The sequence below is a fragment of the Neolamprologus multifasciatus genome, chromosome 20 (assembly GCF_963576455.1).
Source record: "Neolamprologus multifasciatus chromosome 20, fNeoMul1.2, whole genome shotgun sequence".
NCBI classification, from domain to species: domain Eukaryota; kingdom Metazoa; phylum Chordata; class Actinopteri; order Cichliformes; family Cichlidae; genus Neolamprologus; species Neolamprologus multifasciatus.
In genome coordinates, this window is record NC_140458.1 from 29,139,248 (window position 1) to 29,158,221 (window position 18,974).

An 18,974-nucleotide genomic window follows, 5' to 3' on the forward strand; every position below is an offset into this window, starting at 1 on the left:
TAATTCTTTAAAGGACTGTAAGCATTTCATGAAAATTTGTATGATTCCAAATGTTTGTAAAAGTGTAACTAATTCATAGAAAATGTGAGTCTCACCTCATTTGTAGGACACCACACCTTCTTATAGACCTCTGCCACTGACAAATCCAAACTAATGATTTTGTTGTTTACCAGAAGCTGAAAAAGAAGAGAAAAAAAAAAAACCAAAACAAAACAAAAAACACATCTGGTAATTTTTTCTTGAACTGTGTCAACTTTTATAATTTCACAAAAAAAGGAAACCTTCAAAGCAACTCAAATGTAAGCTTACTTTACCTCCATGCCACTGTCATCTTCAAGAAGAGCCACCAGGTCGCAGTCTTGGCAGATCTTGTTTTTGATGTCCCTCATCAGAGGACCGATGCCGGGCTCGTTGCTGCTGTAGGGGTTTCCTGGCATGCGACCTTGCAAGAAGTCCTCTTGCTGAGGATCCTTTTCCAGCGTCACAAAGAACTCTGTCACCTCATTCTCTTCCTAGATAGTGAATGAAACAAATGCTCCAGATTAGGGCAGGGCAATATGGCCAAAAATATTTATCACGATATATATTTGAAAATTTGCGATAACGATATAATTGACACTAGACAAAATACTCTACAACTCCACAACTTTATTAGCGCAAAAAAAAAAAAAAAAAAAGTATTTTCACTTAAACAAGCAGCTGTTTTTTTATGTGCATTAAAGTTATATATAAAAATTTAACAGTGCAAATGCAAATCCTTGCTGACAGTTTAACCAAAAGGCATTTCCAGTGGAAATTGGCCGACATATCCTCAGCATAACCATGTATAATATAAACTTAAAAAGAGGTTATACACACACAATACGGTAATATTATTTTGAAGCACAGTACATATCACTCCGCGAGACTCCTGACTACGGTAGCTGTAATGCTCAGACAATCCGTCAAGCGGTGCAGCTCCGTAGCTTAGTAAAGTCGTACTAAAACATTTTTTGACAGGTTTTCGAGCGCTGTGTAGCACATAAATCAGTTCGAGGTCAGTAAGCACAACCAGAATTCATACATAAGAATTATAAGGGGCACTGTCAATTTTTCAGAAAAATCAAAGGATTTTAAGAGTGACTTATTTTCCGAAAAACACGTTAATAACAACGGCCTGCTTGCATGCTCTACAAAATTGTGCTTTGGTGTGCATCTGACAGACGAAAGCCAAACCAGTTCCACACCACTGAAGTTGCACCATTTCTATAAACCAATTCTGGTTCATCTGTCATTCAACGATCAGCTTTCGCCCTTCTCATTCTCCGTCGCCGCCATGCTTTTTCTGCCATGTGCGTATGAAAACAAAGGCACTGCGCATGCGCGTTTTACCCGTATTCTATTGCGATATTTCATTTTCTTATCATTGCCTAACATTACACCGGTATTACCGTGAACGGTATGATATGGCCCAGCCCTACTCCAGATTAAAACAAATTCTGCTTCAAAACTGTTTCCAAAATTACACAAGCATGTCACTTCTTCGTCTTTACTTAAAACACAAACTACACTCAATCTAAATATATCTGTATATAATACAAATATTTGTATATAATATAACAATTTGTATATAATTACTTCTTATTACTTGATCATTAATCTGAAATGTCAAGAAAGCAGCAGGATGTTGCACTTGAAAGCCTTCAGTCAAATGAAAATTACTTGTATGACTTAGTGAAAATTAGTGAACATTATATTAAAATTTAAGACAAATTATTAGATGCAGCTCTAATCGAGGTAAAGGCAACTCACAGGGTAGATGATGCTGCAAAGTCTCTCAAAAATGAACACAGGTGTTCTGTAGTCATCCAGGTTGTACCGCTTTGCAGTCTCTATGCACACTGCCATGAAAGCTTTGGTTTCAGACTCGGTTCCTATGAACAATACAAGACATACAATTAAAAAAAAATATTAAGCACAATATGTACAATATTCAGTTGACCAAATAAGAATATTATTATCTTTTTTAAAACATAATTAAATTTATTATTATTGTCAATGCCCACCTGTCGTCATGTCTTCCAGCATCTCAAGTAGCATATCCTGAGTTTCATCAATGAGTTTGGTTCGCTGAACCACCAACTTCCTCAGGCACAGATAACCATTAAGCACCGTGCCGACCAACCTACTTTTGAAATGCCGCTTAATGGACTCCACTTCCACAAAAGATGACAGCAATCCTAAAAAACACACACAGAACCAAAAAAAGTCTGAATTAGCTGCAACTTTACTTGCGGTATAAAAGTAATGTGTACCACTCAATCTGTATATAAGCTGAAAATCTAAAGATGGAAACTAACATACCAGTCAAGCTCTTGAGGGCGTAGCCTTGCTGCAAGTCTGTGCTCAGTGTAGCCTCCTCTAGAGCCAACAGATTGGCTATTTCCTGATCATAGCAATAAACAAGATAAGATACTGAAATAAGAGCACTTCTAATGGATCTAGTGACACTTTAGTTGGTTGAAATTGGGAAAGGAAGAGGACTATGAAGATACTAAATTAAAAACACCAGTGTTTATCTGACTATAAAATTACATTCTTTGAATGTTAAAATAATACCTTGGTGATCAGGTTGCCAATGTAGGGCAGGACTCCCCGGGCAGCCAGATAAATCTTCCAGTGTGTTGGCTTAATCAGCTTCTGGTACAGACCCAGATACTCCACTGCACACTCTCCAGCGACACTCAGTTCATCCAGATAACTTAAAGATGGACAGTTTTTTAATCACTTTAACAGTTTTCATCCTTTTGCTTGAGAAACTATGCAACAAGTGAGCTGCCTGAGATGCATTTTCTTTCATTTACAATATTAAGCACAGAATTATGTTCTTCTTTAACACTTTATCTGTAAAGTATTTAAAATAATATTATTTTTCTGCCCGATAATTCATTTTCCAGCAAATATAAAATCATGGAAATACATGATAAGAGCTATTCATCTTTAACTAGTTATGCTATATTGCTAAGTGTATCCAAATTCATTGGAATTATCAACCTAATTTATGTATATCAAATTCAAAATAGAGCATGTCATGTCTGTTAGACTTGCTGGCTTTCTGTTGAGACTCGTACCTGGTGAGTAGGTCCAGGACCTGTTGCTTACGGCTGGGGATTGTGGTAAGTGCCTCCACAATAGTGCAAGCTGCCTGTCTTGCAGCCTGGGTGGCAGGTGTGAAAAGAACCTGCAAAAAGTAGAGCTAAAGTTAGCATTTTTTAAGAAATTGCATTTACCGGTTTGTGAACTAACCAACTAAGCAAACAACATTTTTCTGATTTTATTATTATTTTTTTTAATTATTACCTGTCGCAGCCAGTTGTTGTGGCTCAGTTTAAGCAGGCGCGGGAAAAGGCCTTCTCCTTTTCTAGACCTCATGAACTGTTTCCACTTCCACACATACTTCTCAAGTAGATACTGTTTCCGTAACTCAGCCTTCCCCTGAGGTTTTGACATCGTTTCCTGACCTGCGATAGACAACAATGAGAAGTTTATTGAGTGCTCCTATTTCATTAAATACAATAAATGAATAAACCTGTGAGACTCAGATAATGTAAACCGTTCAGACACGATACTTACATCTTGCTGGAAGACACTTTTTCCAGGCCTCATAAGATGCTTTGGGATCTTTTTTGAGCCAGAGTTGGGCCTGGGCGTGGATTTCATTACTGTAGGGCCTGACTGTAGTCAGAGACTCAATAGCAGCATCCTTTAAACAGAAAACACACATAACTTTGTTAGGTGGCATAATACAACCAAGTGGTAACTGACACAACAGATATGCTTATATTTATCCATTTTAAACATGCAGCAATTTTTTTTTTACCTTGTTCTTCTTGCTAGTGGGAGCAGGGGGCTTAATCAGCTTTTGCAGGATTCTCAGGCACATCAGTGTGATGTTTTCCACCACTACTGGTGTCTTTATGTTGACAGACATGAGGAACAGGCTGAGGGCTACATATGGGGAAGGAGTGAGGAAAAACAAAACAAAAGATACAACACTATTAGTTGAAGACTCTTAACTGCTTTAATCAAACAAAACCTCTTTCAAAATAATATTAGAGGAAAAAAGAAGAAGAAGAGCAATAGTTCCAGGTGTCTAATCAACACCACCCTATGTAGTGCGAGACTGATTTGGTCAGACAAAAATAACCAAACCAAAATAAATAAATAAATAAATTGTTCTCTCAAAATTTCTGGCCAGGATTGACCGAGCTGCATGAACTGTTTATAAATTTAGAGCATTTATGGCGCCTGCTGGGAGCCCCTTAGCCCAGTGGTCCCCAACCCCCGGGCCATCGACTGGTCGTTTGGTACCGAGAGTTGAGGCTCGGGTGTGAAATTTATGGTTTTCAGGATTTCTATATGCATATTTTATTAATTTAATTTAATTTATAGACAAACAATGCACAACATAATTGAAGTATATTATTAATACTTACCACAACGCAACCGTAATTCCCAGCATCCACCCTCTTTTGAAATAGAGTCCGTTAGCAGCAGCATTTCATACTGCAAATTACTAACCTGATGGGGGAAAAAACAAAAAAACATAGTGTGTGTATTTTAAAATCTGATTTCTTTATAGTAAAGTTCATAGTCATAGCGACCCTGGAAAAAAAAAACCCACAAAAACAATGTTTCTTGGGTTTAAATTATTTTCAGTATGACCTCTGAGACCTACCAGATCAGGATTGGCCCAGTGACCTTTGAGGGCAGCTGACACCTTGGCAATGATCAGATCGTTCATCTGCTGAGTGGCTTCTGGGTGATCTCTGAAGCAAAAGATAGAGAGACAAGGAAAAAAAACAAACATGTAAGGATACAGGAGACCAAATGACAATGGAACAGCATTATATACGGCGTGTATTAACATAGAAAGTTAAAAAGCAAAAAGCTGAGATTTCAATGTTATCGTTCCAACAACTTACAATACTATCATTGCTTATATGTGGAACTGAAGTCAGGCAATTAATTGTCACATGAAAATACGTGAAGGAAAGGACATACCTAGTGAGGAGACAGACCAGCTGGCGCACCTCCTCCCTCATGGCTGCTGTACCTCGACGCAAGTTATACTCAAACAGCTCACGGATGAGACCCTGAAGGACTAGGATCTGCCGAAGGGCTGGATTGGTGGCCAGTGCGCGGAGCAGTGTGATGCAGTGACCTGTAACAGCTGAGGCACAGCCGTAACACTTGGTTGAGGATGTATGGCCGCAGCCCAGCACAGAGAGGGCACGGTACTGACTGGCGGTGAAGGTGGGCTGGTGGCTACTGCTGCTCCGAGATGACTTAGTGGCAGCCTCTCTCTGTTGTAGGTCATACTCCAAGAGCTCTTTACGAGATGCAAGCACTTTCTGTAAACAAAGAAGGAAGGGGCACAATTGTATGAGAGCAGGAAGACAACAAGGGTACAGATATCAGGAAAGTTAACTGCATTTTCTTCCTAACCTGTATAATCTTGGAGAGTTCATCAAATGAGGTCTTGCAATCTCCACTGTATTCCTGAGCCAGCTGCTGAATGTATCTGTTCACATTAGCAGAGGATGCACCAAGTCCTGCTCCTGCTCCAGTGTCATCCTGAAAGAAATAAAATACAAGAGAAAATACTATTAGAAAAACGTTATCTCTGCAGCATGTGCAGGTTGCATTAGTACAAGCTGTGCTTATTTAGGTCAAGTGCTCTTTCAGTCCCTCTTGACTGACCTGGGGCTTCTCCGGTGCTGCCTCATTGACTTTAGACAAGAGACTCTCCAACTGAGGCCGGTGACCCATCAGCTGGTGGTAGACCCGGTCAGCTTTGTCCAACAGGGTGTTAATGTTGGTCACAGCCTATGCAAAAAGGGACAAAACATTTTGTAGTCTGACTTTTAGGAATGGTAAGCCTATTTTTAACCAATTCCTTTAAATGCTTTTCTTGTCCTAGAAGAGGCTTCTTTTTTTTTTTACCTTTTTCCTGTCTTCCTCATTTTCAATAGGATCCACAGCACAGCATGGTTTAGCATACAGCATGAAGTCAAATCGGGCATATTTGCAGAAACCACAGGCGTTGCACAGGAAGGGGTCTTTTTCGTCATAATTGATAGACCTGAAAAGTGTCAACCATATAGTAAAAATCCAATAAATCTAAAAGTGTCTTCAATTCTTTAAGAACCGCAGAGGAAACACGGGGCTCACCTGCACTTGTGGCACTGATACACATTTTCACCGCAGTTGCCACACACACCGGGGTTGGCCGGTACGGAAGCACTGCAGCGTGGACACTGCAGGGTCTCAGTGGAAGCCTGGTAGTTCTCGTAGAAATCGGAAAACTCAATCATCAAGTTGGAAGCGACGATAGGTAAGGGAAGGTCAATCTTCACTTCCGTTTGTCCCGGGGTGAGCTGAACTTTCTTGGCTTTGTGCCAACGAGCAGGCCTAAAAAAAAAAAAAGACAGTAAAGTTAAGAACTCCTAATTAATGCCAAAAAAGTAAATTAAAATGAAACCTCCGAGTTGATACTACATCTTTGCACCTTAAAATTTCAGTATACCATAATAATATGAAAACTAAAAGCAAGAAAGAACAGCAGCTCTTTGCTGACATACTTATTCTTCAGCTCCACGATCGCCTGGACTGTCCTGTTGTTGTAATAGAGATTGATGGTGCGGACCATTTTGGTGCGTTTGAGGTCACCAATCTTCACTGTGACTTTGCTGATGGTGTGGCTACCAATGAGCTTGACAACCTGTTGTGTGGTCGTATAGCGGGTGTCTACTTTGATGGATGACAGTTTTATATTCTGGTGGGTGAAAATAAAATAAAAATTAAAAATATGCTTAAAACAATACTGAGAACTGTTTATACCTACGTTTAGAGGATGTTTCTGTCAACATAACTGCATTTCATCATTGTTTAACTAACCAGCTATGTTACACAGTTAATACTAAGAGTTTTGCATTTGGCAGTGGGTTTTCAAATTCTGAAACCAATACCATCTCTCTTTAAGCCTTCCCCTGTGAAATTTACTAGTATGTAAAAATTATTTTAATTAGCTTGACTGCCTGTGTACTTTTTAAAAAGAATATGCCTGTTCTGTGAGGGTGTGTTTCACTCACGGAGAAGGGAACTTCTGGATTGTTGCACACCAAGCAGGGGTCACTTTCCAGATAAAAGCCATCAAACTCCACTAATCCAGAGAGTGTGCTGCAGAAAAAAAACACATGTAATTTTATGTAGATGATGCCCAATAGTTGCATTCTCACTGTTATAAGATTGAATGTTTCGATTTTAGTATCTATCAACATACTTGTATATATTGGAGTTGGGGTGATTTGTCAGGATATGGTTCTGTGCTCTCAGGATTTCCACAGCCTTCTGGGAATACTCCTTCAGCTGGAGAAAAATACATAAATAAATAAGAGAAACAAAACAATTTCATCTTCTATCATAATGAACGTGGTGTCTATGGTCTGTAGAGACAAATAAAAACACAAGCATCAGGATATGAACCCTTGTGTAATACTTTAAGAACAAAAACTAACCGTTTAATTGTAAATACTGAATTATTCCTCTTTGAATTGATATAGAAAATAGCCAAACTATAATTTTTAAAAAAAAAAACTGCATGAAATACAGAAAAGGATTTTAAAAAAAAGAAAAAAGAAAAAATCTAACCTTTTTCTCAGTTTGAGGGGTTTTGAGTGAGAAGTAACCAAGTAGGTCGACAAACTGGGCAGCTTTACGGCCATATGCAGGAAGCTCTGGCCAGATGGCCCAAGTCAGTTCAAGCAGCAGCTCCTGCTGAGATTTGCTAGAGTTCCTGCGGAAGTACAAACAATATCAGGTTGTCCATACATGTATTCAATTGTTAAAAAGTTATGCAATAAGCCTAAGCTTTTGTTAAATAGATTCATTTTTAGACCAAACTACCCAATGTACTAGGGTGTATGTTTCTACAATACCTGTAGATATGCAGCGCCAAGCAGTGGGCTTGCCAGCGCACAGCAGATGAGTTTGACTCCAGCAAGAAACAGCGTAGGAACTGAATGAGCGTCTCCTTGTCTGCAAATTTGTTAAGCTGACTGACCAGAGCCATACAAAGCTGATCCTCCTGGCTACCAACACCATCCCCTGTGGTCAGTCGACAAGATACAATTAAATTCAGGATAATCTCATCGACCAATCATTTTACACCACTTTTACATCTTGTTCAGGTTCAAAGGAGCACTGGAGCCCAGTTCAGTACCCAATATGTGCTTCTACGCTAGTTGATTTTCTAAGAAGTACAACTAGTTATTTTTTATTTTCTCACCATCTTTTTCTTTCTCTTTGTCTTCTTTTTTGCTCTTTTTACTAGAAGACTTGCTCTGAGAGGACTGAGAGGCTCCTGTCTGTCCAGCACTACCAGACCCTCCGCCTGAGAATGAGGATGAGGTAGAGGTAGAGGAGGAGCTGGCCAGCACCTTGCTGCCACACAGAGCACAGGAGAGGAGTTGCAGCAAAACTGGGGAAACGCCCTCATCCACTAAGAAACTGACTTGGAGCAAGAAGTACAAGACAGCTGTATGGCAAAAAAAGAAAAGCAAAGACAGAGACATAAATAGTTAGTACTTGTGTAAAACATTTGTTGCTTCAAAAATAAATAAGTAATCACAAACAACTTACAGTCATCCTTCATGCAGAACTTCTGCCAGTTGATTGTCCTTTGAGTGGCAATTTCAGCACAAGCTTTCAGGTGTTCCATCTACAAAAATAAATAAAGCAATTTACAGCAAAGCATAGCAAAGAAAACTAAAAAAACCCCCCATATATATATATATATATATAAAAACACAAAATAAAACATTCTAAAACCAATAAATTCAACACAGCACTGCAGCTTACTAAGACACAAAAAAGGATAAAAACAACAACAAACAAGTTCTAAGTAAACCTGTTTTATACATAATGGATCCAGAGTAATGCAGGAGTGGTACACTGTCTTATCAAGACACTCACCAGATTGATGAGTGTGTCATACTGTAGGGCTGAGCCAGATGAGGCAGTGACCACACCAGCCCGGAGGAAGATGCCCTGTTCCTCTAGAAGCTTTTTGATGCTGCGCACATGAGAGTCAAGAGTGTGCAGGTCTCGTAGCTGACGATATTTTTCCTTTGAGCCGCAAATGAACAGCAACAGCTTTCTGACTTGCCTCCTGACGAATGGTGTCTGTTGTATCATCAAATACTGGGAAAAATTGGGGGGGAAAAAATGAAGAGATCAATTTCTCTCTTTTGGAAAGACAAAAGAAAAAAAACATTTATATGATGGCTTACTTCAGATAGATAGTAGAACCAGGAATGATCAAATACAGGAGGTGGGATACGTGGGTTGGCGTCAGCAATTTTCTTTATCTGATATGGCAGCCGAAGCACCATTTCAGTCAACAACTGGGAGTAGGCTTCAAACACATCAGCAGCATGCCCCTGATTGCAAAAACAATATATTGAGTTAATGTTAAAATTTGAGAGATATAAATAGTCTTTTCCATTTTTTATGTTGAGATCTTACCTTAACATATTGGCGAAGGAAGAAAGGACTCATGTCAGGGGGAGAGGAAGCTGTGTGTGTGCGAAGGAGCTGGCTGGCAGTCACTGGCTCTTCTTCACCCTGTTGGCTCTTCCAAAACTCCAGGAGTGACTTGAGCACTTGGAGGCAGTAGTCAATAGAACCCAGGCTGAGCAAGGCGGTTGCTGTGGCATTGGAAATGAGGGAGGATGACTAGAAGACAAAAAGAGGGAAAACAGCTAACTTCAAAATTCATGATGTACAAAGTATAATCAAGTTGTATGATAGCCATGAAACTGTGAGCTTCATGGCACAAGTTATGTTAATAATAATATGAAACTTGAGCAAAAATGAGATGTGATGAATGACTGCAATCAATTTTGAGCAGTTGTTGAGAGAGGTGCAAACCTGGCTACACACTACATAATGATTATAGTACAACTGTACCTCAGAGGAAGATTTGGATCCAGACTTTGTTCGAGACATGAAGACACTAAGCAGCCTCATGATGACCAAATGAACTTCATTTATGGAACTACGCTCATTCTTCTTGGAAACATCCTGCAGAGATATAACACGATTCAGTAAAACAAAAATATTCTGAGCCTGATACAAAATGAGGAAAGGACAAAACAGTAGTTACCTTCTTGTGCATGCCAAGCTCGGCAATGAGCTGTGCAAGCAGGTCATCCAAAGCACCTTTATCCTTTTCATCCTCACCGTCAAGGTCAGAGGTCAACATGAGGATAACTTGCATGTAAGGGATAGCTTGGACTCCACCTACATTGTGGAGCTGAGAAAGGTGCTGAAGCAAACGCTCCAGTAGCATAAGACGAACCATGTGCAACCTAATGAAAAACATAATGACATTTTTTACTGGTTAAACTATTAAGCATAAATCACTTTTCATGACAATGTAATAAAAATGAAATATTATTATCTGTCTTTCTTATGGTCATGTTGGTATCCATAGATAGTATAAATGAGTCTTCAGCACTTCAAATGGCAGATGTTCATTATCATGGAGCCTTAAGTTAATCTAAAATAATCCAAATTCATTAATCTGACCTGTTACTTGTGTGAATGTCTCCTTCAGTCTCTCCTTCACCTTCTGAGCCTTCACATTCCTGCTGGGCTGTGGTGGTACTAATGGCTCCAGTGCTGGAACTCACGCTGCCTGGACCAGCGGGGTGGCCTTCCGCTGTTGTGTCTCCATATGCACTGCTGCGACCTGACACTATACAAATGCATGAATGAAAGCAACTAAGCAATATGGAAACCTGGTAATGTAACAAAGGGAAGGATTAGGTTTTATTTTAAACTGAAGAGTCACGTTTGCCCCTCAGGACTTTAAAGCGCAACAAAATGAGGCATGGGAAAAGGGAAGGATAGGAAAGGTGACACACTATATTATAATCTGTAAACTTAGAGCTACCTTTCCCAGAAGGTTATTGGGAATTGGAGAAAATTAAAGTCTAAAGAAGTTTAAAGTCTAATACTTACTACAGGGCTGAAAAGAATTGGTTATAGAAGTTCCTACATATTTGAGATACTACCACTAATTCGGGGCATGCATATATAATGTTTTTAATATTAAACTGGCCTGTTTTACTTAAATCACCCACCACTGTGCTCCCCTGCTACAGAGTCGATAGCAGAACCTCCACTCTCTGAGCCCACGCTGCCGCCGTGCTCAGCTGGGGAGGTCCGCAATGTGGAACCATCAGTAGCAGCTGTGCTGCCCTCATCATCTGATGCCGGGGCTGAAATCATAGCAATAGCTGTAACAGTAAATACACCGCGGTCATCTGGCCAGGATACATGATCTTGGTTTATACTTGTGCACCAACAATGCAAAGAGCATGCAGTACAATCAAAAATAAGTGCTACTGAACCCATTGTGACCAGTGTGGCATTAAATTATAGGGGTTAATTTGACATTGGCCAGCTTACAGATATGAGCAGTACAACTACATGCTGTATCACTGATGAGCTTATGAGCTTCAAGTTAGGATAAAATTATTTAATGATAATAATTTCCTTTTATTTAATTTAAAAATAAAAAGTTATTTTATTTTTGGAACTTTTAAAAAAAGGTTTGTTTAACTGACTTGCAACAGTGACTTTGCAAGCATTAAAAACTAGCTTCGGGTTGAGCATGAAGATGGTCTTATTACCTGATGCAGTGGTGTCTGACAGGGTGCCAGCATCAAGTGAAGAGGAGCTTGGGGCCTGGCCAGACAGGCCTAAACTCTGAAGCCCAAGAGCACTGCTGCTACTGCCTAAAAATGTCAAAAATTGTGTTTAAGGACAGACTTCTAGGAGTGCCCAAACTTCCATTAAAATGTGTCAGGGTGAAACATTAAGTTTTGCAGATTAGAACAATTCAAATAACGTAATCTGGGGGGAAAAAAATTGTATTTTGTTGAATAACGTATGAGGGTTTAAATCACTCTGAAGGGTGGCAACTGATATAGCCACGCACGCACGCACGCACACACACACACGCACGCACACACGCACACACAAAAAAGGACAAAAAAGCTTCAAAACAATTATGTAAAAGAAAAATTGTAAGGCTCTATGAATTTCAAGGTTTAAAGAAATTTAGAATAGTTTCAGCATAGACAGGAAAGACTGTAATGCTGAGTAGGACTAGTAATAAGTCACACAGTCACACTAGTCACAAAATTATTACTTTATTTAGGATTTTCTGGTCACTTACCCTGTTGATCCTGCTGAAGGCTTAGAGCAATTGCCAACTCTACCATGGTTTCATCATCTGCATCAGGAGGTATGTCAAGCATGGGGGGGGAAACCTTCGGCTCCAGCAAGCAGAGCCTCGAGGGAGATGGATTTCCATTGTTGACATTTTCTGCTGTCTCCAGGACCATAGACTCGGACTGTGAAGCACAAAAACAAGGCATGTTTTACCAAATTTTAACATGCATATGTAATTTATAGATAACTAAGATTTAAATTTGAAGATGGCCATACAAGCCAAAGAAAGGAATATAAGTGGCTTTTAAAAAATGTTACTCCAGTGTATATTTATTGTCTATGTAGTGTGAGATCAGAAAAACAATTTAGTCATAATATAAATGAACAGAAGTGAATTACAAACTTTTTGACATCGTCAGAGCTAGTTAATTACTTTAAATATATCTTTGTGATGTTACAACATTATACTCTGCATCCAGAATAATTCAGGAACAGGTAGATCATTTATACTTTTGTGATGTGTGTCTCTAAAACAGTCTTAAAAAAAAAAAAAAAATGCTAGTCCAATGTCAGAAACAGCCTACAGCAGGGGTGTCCAACTCCAGGCCTCAAGGGCCGGTGTTCTGCAAGTTTTAGATCTCACTCTGGGTCAACACACTTGAATCATGATTAGTTCATTACCAGGTCTCTAGAGAACTTCAAGACATGTTGAGGAGGTAATTTAGCCATTTAAAACCGCTGTATTGGATCAAGGACACATCTAAAACCTTTAGGACACTGTCCCTCGAGGCCTGGAGTTGGACACCCCTGGCCTACAGACTGCTGCTCTTTGTCTCACCACCATCTCAAAGTCGCTATGGTCCACTTCATTTTGTTCTTGGCTCTCCTGTCGACCCTCTTCTCCACCAGTCAACACTGATGACTGCATTTTGTCATCTGCATCGTCGTCGTCATCATCATCCTTGTCTCCTGATAAAGGAGATCAACCGCAAACATTTAGAGGATCCCTAAAGCCTTGTTAAAATGATAACTAATATGAGAAATCATATTTAATATTGCCCCAAAAAAAATATCAAATATTCATGTACATCTAGTAACATTCAATTAATACTTTGAATTAATTAATAAACATACCCATAGGTGTGTTGGAACGTGGGGGAGATGGAAGGGTCACATGGCGTCGCTTGTTTCTTGGTCTAAGCACTCTGATCAGAGCCTGCTTGCAAGAAAAGCTGACAGCAGTGTCCTGTGAATTGTTAAATATAGACTGGTTACCTCATGACTTTGACAGTGATCCATGCAAGAGCTTCTAATTGCCTAAAATCTTTAATATAAGCATGCTGCCTATTATTACCCTTGTAAAGCCATGTAAAAAAGAAATCTACTGACAAGGTACAACCTACAGTAGTTAAAAGACAAATAAAAATGACTGATCAATAAAACTGATATACTTACAGGACACAGTAACATCTGCATGTAGATTTTGGAGGCTACATTGACGTAATCCAGCTCACATGTGCAGTATGCATGGATGATGTCTACCAAGGCATTTACTGTTGCTTCCACATGAGTTAGACCTTAAATTTAAAATAAATAACTCATTTCCAGACTAGGGTTTCAGAATAGAACACAAATGTACTCGTGCAGTTGGGCATTACAATACGTGTAAATGGTTTACATAAGATTTAAGTGAATCAACATTACTCAACACATATGTATAAATGCATATACATTTAACAATAAATGTTCTTGCAAAATGTTGGGGACCCACAGGGTGGAACTTACCAGGCAAGCAAGCAGGAGCAAGAAAGGCATTCTTTGGTTTTAGGGCATGGAGCTTCCAGAAGTTATTCATCAGTTGTGCAATAAAATTACAGTTCTCACTATCCACATGCTTTTGTCCATCCTCTGTCACCTCTGAGTTAGTAAGAGAAGAACACCAGTAAGTATGAGAATTATAAGTCAGTAAACTTCCAAGCTGTTTCATTGTAAATGAAAAGTAAAAAGTATCTTTTTCTGACTTTGACTCCAAATGACAAAAATCAAGTTTATTTGTTATATGCTCACACAAGAATACATATAAAACATTATATTCTATGCCAACATTCTTCATAACAAGAAAAGCTTCTTACCCGAGTCATGGTGCAATGATTTTGTTTCTGTGAAATGCACCAAGTTGTTGGGTCTCATGATCGCAATGGAGCGGGCAGTGATCACAAGTCTTTGGAAGACATCAGGGTCTAGCTCTTTCCCTTCCCGACTGCAACTATTCAGACACTGCACAGCATTGCTCAGCAAGGACTGGTCCTGAAGAGAGCAGAGGGAGGGATAGTGGTTCGAGAGAGTATTAAGGTGTTTGGCTGTTAATGAAAATCAATACAACATTTTTCAGATTATAATGAAACTATAATGAAGCTAAACATTGTATGAATTTGGCCTCTTTTATTACCTTGTGATTGTGGTAGGCAGTACGGCTTGTGTGCAGACTGGCAAGAAGCCCCTTTGTCTGCTGCTGCACACCTACAGGTGTTGGCATTGACAGAAGTAAAGTTGCCAACTCCAGTGCTGCAGCCTTGTTTTTCTCCTATAGAGTTGACATGAATTAAAAATGCATCCTGAACACAAGCATGTAGATAGCAGGGATTTATTTATACAGAATTATGCTTTTAAAAGTCAATAAAAAATATAGTCTTCACAGGTTTACCTTTTCACTGGATGAACCAACTGCAAAACAGCTTTCCAAAGCTTCAAGGGAGCTGACCACCAACCTGAAATAGAGAAAGAACATCAATTCTGCATCTCCTGTGAATTATTCTTTAAATAATCAATCATACAGGGGGGAAAAGCACTATTATTCTGCTGCTACTCTAAACGCCAAACAAAATTGAGTGCAAGAATAAATGTCAGGGGAAAAATGTTTCTGTTGCTGCACAGGTGTGGAAATGGTGCATGGCATGTTCGGTTGCAGGCAAAGACAAACAAGCTGGCACACATGCACAAAACCATACAAACAAGCAGAGAAAAGGCAGTTACTAACCGGTCCAATGTTGATAAGGACTCAGTTTCACAAACTTTTTATTGTAATTTTGGGAGCAAAAGAAAAAGAACAAAAATAAGTGTGAGGATCACGGAAAGAAACAAGTGGAAATAAATGATTCAGTTGAACAAAAGACACATGCAAGAAAAGATGATCACAAGAGCCATGCACTAAAACACACTAAAGAGAGCTCACTGCTACTGCTCAAATTTCAGGGTTGTGTCCAACAACCCATACTACACAGCTGTATTCAATACATGCTTATAAAATGTAGTATGAGTTTAAAATAATTTTTAAAAAACATCACATCTATGGTAATATATGTAATGCGCTTTTCAAAAAATATACATCTTCACACAAAACTGAGGAACTGTAGATAAAACAATGTTTTAGAAAATATTTCGTTGTCAAATGAATGGACCAAAAAACAGTTATGATGAAACACTGAACCCGACAAATCTACCGAGAGGTTTTATATAAAGGTACTTAATAGATGATGGTCAAACTTGCTCATCAGTTCATTAGGAGTGGTTTATTTAACCCTGGGGATAAAAAAGTGTGAATGCCAACAACTTGGGTTGACCTTTTCACAGCCCAAATTGAAAAGCTCATACCTCTCTAATACAGTGCCACTAGTTGTAGTTGGGGTGGCTATGTCTCCATCAGAGGTCCCATTGCCCTGGTTGAGGCTGGGACTACAGACATTGTTAACTGAGGCAGATGAGAAGTCTTCTGGTGGATCCTCAGGCCAGCCAAACTGCTCCTTGGTTTTTCCATAGATCTTAATTGAATCAAGCATGGTGACTCCAGCTGGGTCAACGGATGCTCCAACTTAAAAATTAACAAGACAGTGTATTAGAAGAGCTATCTAAACAGACTGCAGCATATGACCAAATAATATGAACAGGTCAGTGCAAATTATTTAAACACGTGTATTGGAATATCAATACAGGTAACAAGAAAAACCATTAAGTAGTAAAAAAAAAAAAACGTATAACCACTGCACAGTCTTGATCTTACTAAATATAGACAGCTTCTTGTCAGCCTGCAGGGCCTCCTCTCTCGTGAAGGGGAAGTCAAACCAGCGAGCTCTTGTCAGATTTATCTGCATGGTGCGTCCAAAGACCTCCACATAAGAAGGAGCCCTTTCAATGGCCTGGGTGCCCACCTGAACCCGCATGCCTGTCATCACCATTGAACTGTTGTTGTTTACTGCCTCTACAGTGAACCCTCCAGGCTAAGATGAAGGAAAAGAGAAAGGAAAGCAAAAAGAAACATGACATTTGTTATTTTACATCTTTTTTTTCTAGACTACAGCTGAAAAACATGAATAGGTGTCCTCACTGTTTTTATTTAAAGCAGGGTCACTTGGATTTAGACTGGACGTATACAAATGTACTCTGGTATAGTAAACTGCACAAATGTAGATGGCAAAGACAGCAAAGTCTTAACACAAGTGATGGCAGATAAAAAAATAAATAACATTTAATTAACAAAGATCCCTCTGTTGCACCATGGTTATCAACTCAAGCACTGCTGACGCAGCAATAACCTGCATTACAAGAGAGAAGCAGACCAATGTTTTTACACCTTTTCTAACACAGAACATTAAGGTAAAATGCCTCTACCTTTGTGTTGGCCACATACATCCCTGTGGAGTTGAGCCTGTGTTTGATCTGCTGTCCATTGTAGACCTGCAGCAAGTCATTACCCCCAAACTCCACCTCTGTCAGCTGCTGGTTGTGTTCAAAGAAATCCACTGGGAATGTCACCTGACTGGAAGTCCGGGTGGCTTAAAGTAAAATCATTACATTCAAATTAGCTCCCCAAAATTTTAGATTAGTTGCTTTTATTATTGTGTATGTCTGGCTACATGGAAAATGAACACAAGAAACATGATCTGAAAATGTGAATGAATTACACTTTGAATTTTAAGAAAAATTTAAAATAGGCAAACTTAAATCAGAAAACATAAGGGCATTTATGGAAAAGGTTACAAATCGCTGTCATCAGTAACATATCAGCAAATATTAAGTAAGCAATAAACAGGTTAGTACAAGCTGTTCATTCATCATACATAACTGGCATTTACAAAATAACCATTGTCCACAAACTTACTGGCAGCAGCGGCCTTGCGCTTGCGGACCGGCTTCATGATGCTTATGCCACAGCTGGGCTGCAATGAGGGCTGGAGCCAGTAGGAGGTGTTGTCCACATTTGCCATGTAGATTCGCAAGCTGCCATCCTCACATAGAAGAATCATGGTAGTGCGCTGCTGCTCATTACTGGCAGTGTGTCGGATAGCTACCATATCTTGAATCTGACAGAAACAGACAAATAAATGTTAACCTTAGAAAACAGTAAAATTAGTTAAACTCACGGGAAATAACTTTGCTTAGTAAACAAGACAACCGGAAAAGCTTTGTGTTTATACAGTTTTGTACTCCAAAATGGAATTTCCTTTTTTTCTCCAATTACTGTTTTCATGGTATCCTAACCAGTTTCATGTCACAATAGTAAATGGTATTTACCTTAGCTTTGGCTGGCAGGGTTTTAATCTCTTGGATGAGGAAGGTGTCAGGTTTGACCATGATAACCAGAGGTATGCCTGTTGTCTGTTGTACACAGCACACAAGGCCTGGATGGTTCATGACCTCAGACCACTGGCACAGTGCAGGAGACATCTTACTGCTGCCACCATTGGAGCTTTAAAGACAAAAATGGAAAAAAATATTTGTGTTCATAATTTTCTTTTGCAGTTACGATTATATTTGATAGGCTTTTACAGACTATTTTATTGTGTTACCCTTTCACATTGATGGCAAAGAGCCTCTGCACATCAGTTGTGCTGCGGCTCACTGTGGCAGCGAATGACTTCCCCTGGCTGTAGCTGAAGAAAAGCATCTGAAGGACATGGGAGTAATAGACAGAAACACCACCGCCAGCTACCTGTCCATTGCTATCCTGTGTTTACAAAGAAAGAATTTACCTCAAAACCGCTTTCTTTAATGTAGTTTCAAAAACACCTGAACACTGAATAAAGGTATGATGTACACATCAACCAAACAAAGAAATGAGAGCTGAAAAGTATGACAGAAACACTGTAGACCAGGGGTGTCAAACTCATTTTACATCGTGGGCCACATACAGCCCACTTTTACTTTAAGCAGGCCGGACCAGTGAAACTCCCCTTTTTGTCAGTGTAAAGAAGTTACAAAATTAGCCTGTAGCCCCCACCCCTGATATTTCTATAGCAGAAAGTGAAAAACAGAAACATTTCTATTCTGGGCCGAATGTGGCCCGAAGGTTGTACATTTGACACCCCTGTTGGAGACCATTAAGACAGCAACCTTGTCACAACATCAACTCATGTCAAATCCTAGTTACCTTCAAGTCTTCGTGGGTTATCTCCAATACATTTGTAACATAAAAAGGGCCATGCTGAGCACTGCTAGATTCATCCATGACCTGGGTGTACATGTAACCTGCTGATGACATGATGACAATAATGTTCTTCCCCTCTTCATTGAAAAGGAATGTAGCATCACGAATCTTGGAACTTGGGAGCAGGAAATAGTACATTGGACTCAAGGCATCCACTGACAAGTCATAGATCTGTTTTCCAAAGGGAACAAACATTAAAAGGCAGTAT

General features: G+C 39.4%; 1 protein-coding gene across 12 annotated transcripts in view; it reads right to left on the minus strand.

Annotated features, from left to right (window-relative positions):
* Positions 1-18,974, minus strand: part of ubr4 (ubiquitin protein ligase E3 component n-recognin 4) — a 52,340-nt gene that overhangs the window by 7,389 nt on the left and 25,977 nt on the right. For 5 of the 12 annotated variants that reach the window (XM_085145397.1, XM_085145393.1, XM_085145388.1 and 2 more), the window contains 48 exons: positions 18,710-18,937; positions 18,129-18,286; positions 17,854-18,028; positions 17,441-17,642; positions 16,951-17,114; positions 16,343-16,559; positions 15,937-16,153; positions 15,323-15,355; positions 14,990-15,053; positions 14,735-14,869; positions 14,418-14,592; positions 14,071-14,202; positions 13,741-13,862; positions 13,420-13,531; positions 13,124-13,254; positions 12,290-12,467; positions 11,742-11,846; positions 11,190-11,345; positions 10,633-10,801; positions 10,208-10,412; positions 10,012-10,125; positions 9,568-9,777; positions 9,333-9,482; positions 9,016-9,243; positions 8,683-8,761; positions 8,330-8,578; positions 7,980-8,148; positions 7,693-7,837; positions 7,325-7,410; positions 7,134-7,221; positions 6,624-6,817; positions 6,214-6,453; positions 5,986-6,124; positions 5,743-5,868; positions 5,488-5,616; positions 5,044-5,393; positions 4,718-4,808; positions 4,476-4,560; positions 3,860-3,987; positions 3,613-3,742; positions 3,340-3,500; positions 3,111-3,220; positions 2,599-2,740; positions 2,344-2,425; positions 2,046-2,219; positions 1,792-1,913; positions 315-512; positions 96-176 (listed from right to left, as the gene is read on the minus strand). In XM_085145397.1, the coding sequence (XP_085001523.1) occupies positions 96-176; positions 315-512; positions 1,792-1,913; positions 2,046-2,219; positions 2,344-2,425; positions 2,599-2,740; positions 3,111-3,220; positions 3,340-3,500; positions 3,613-3,742; positions 3,860-3,987; positions 4,476-4,560; positions 4,718-4,808; positions 5,044-5,393; positions 5,488-5,616; positions 5,743-5,868; positions 5,986-6,124; positions 6,214-6,453; positions 6,624-6,817; positions 7,134-7,221; positions 7,325-7,410; positions 7,693-7,837; positions 7,980-8,148; positions 8,330-8,578; positions 8,683-8,761; positions 9,016-9,243; positions 9,333-9,482; positions 9,568-9,777; positions 10,012-10,125; positions 10,208-10,412; positions 10,633-10,801; positions 11,190-11,345; positions 11,742-11,846; positions 12,290-12,467; positions 13,124-13,254; positions 13,420-13,531; positions 13,741-13,862; positions 14,071-14,202; positions 14,418-14,592; positions 14,735-14,869; positions 14,990-15,053; positions 15,323-15,355; positions 15,937-16,153; positions 16,343-16,559; positions 16,951-17,114; positions 17,441-17,642; positions 17,854-18,028; positions 18,129-18,286; positions 18,710-18,937 (7,278 nt within the window). The remainder of the gene's footprint in view (positions 1-95; positions 177-314; positions 513-1,791; positions 1,914-2,045; positions 2,220-2,343; positions 2,426-2,598; positions 2,741-3,110; positions 3,221-3,339; positions 3,501-3,612; positions 3,743-3,859; positions 3,988-4,475; positions 4,561-4,717; positions 4,809-5,043; positions 5,394-5,487; positions 5,617-5,742; positions 5,869-5,985; positions 6,125-6,213; positions 6,454-6,623; positions 6,818-7,133; positions 7,222-7,324; positions 7,411-7,692; positions 7,838-7,979; positions 8,149-8,329; positions 8,579-8,682; positions 8,762-9,015; positions 9,244-9,332; positions 9,483-9,567; positions 9,778-10,011; positions 10,126-10,207; positions 10,413-10,632; positions 10,802-11,189; positions 11,346-11,741; positions 11,847-12,289; positions 12,468-13,123; positions 13,255-13,419; positions 13,532-13,740; positions 13,863-14,070; positions 14,203-14,417; positions 14,593-14,734; positions 14,870-14,989; positions 15,054-15,322; positions 15,356-15,936; positions 16,154-16,342; positions 16,560-16,950; positions 17,115-17,440; positions 17,643-17,853; positions 18,029-18,128; positions 18,287-18,709; positions 18,938-18,974) is intronic. The other 7 variants (XM_085145396.1, XM_085145391.1, XM_085145399.1 and 4 more) reach the window with 5 other exon arrangements.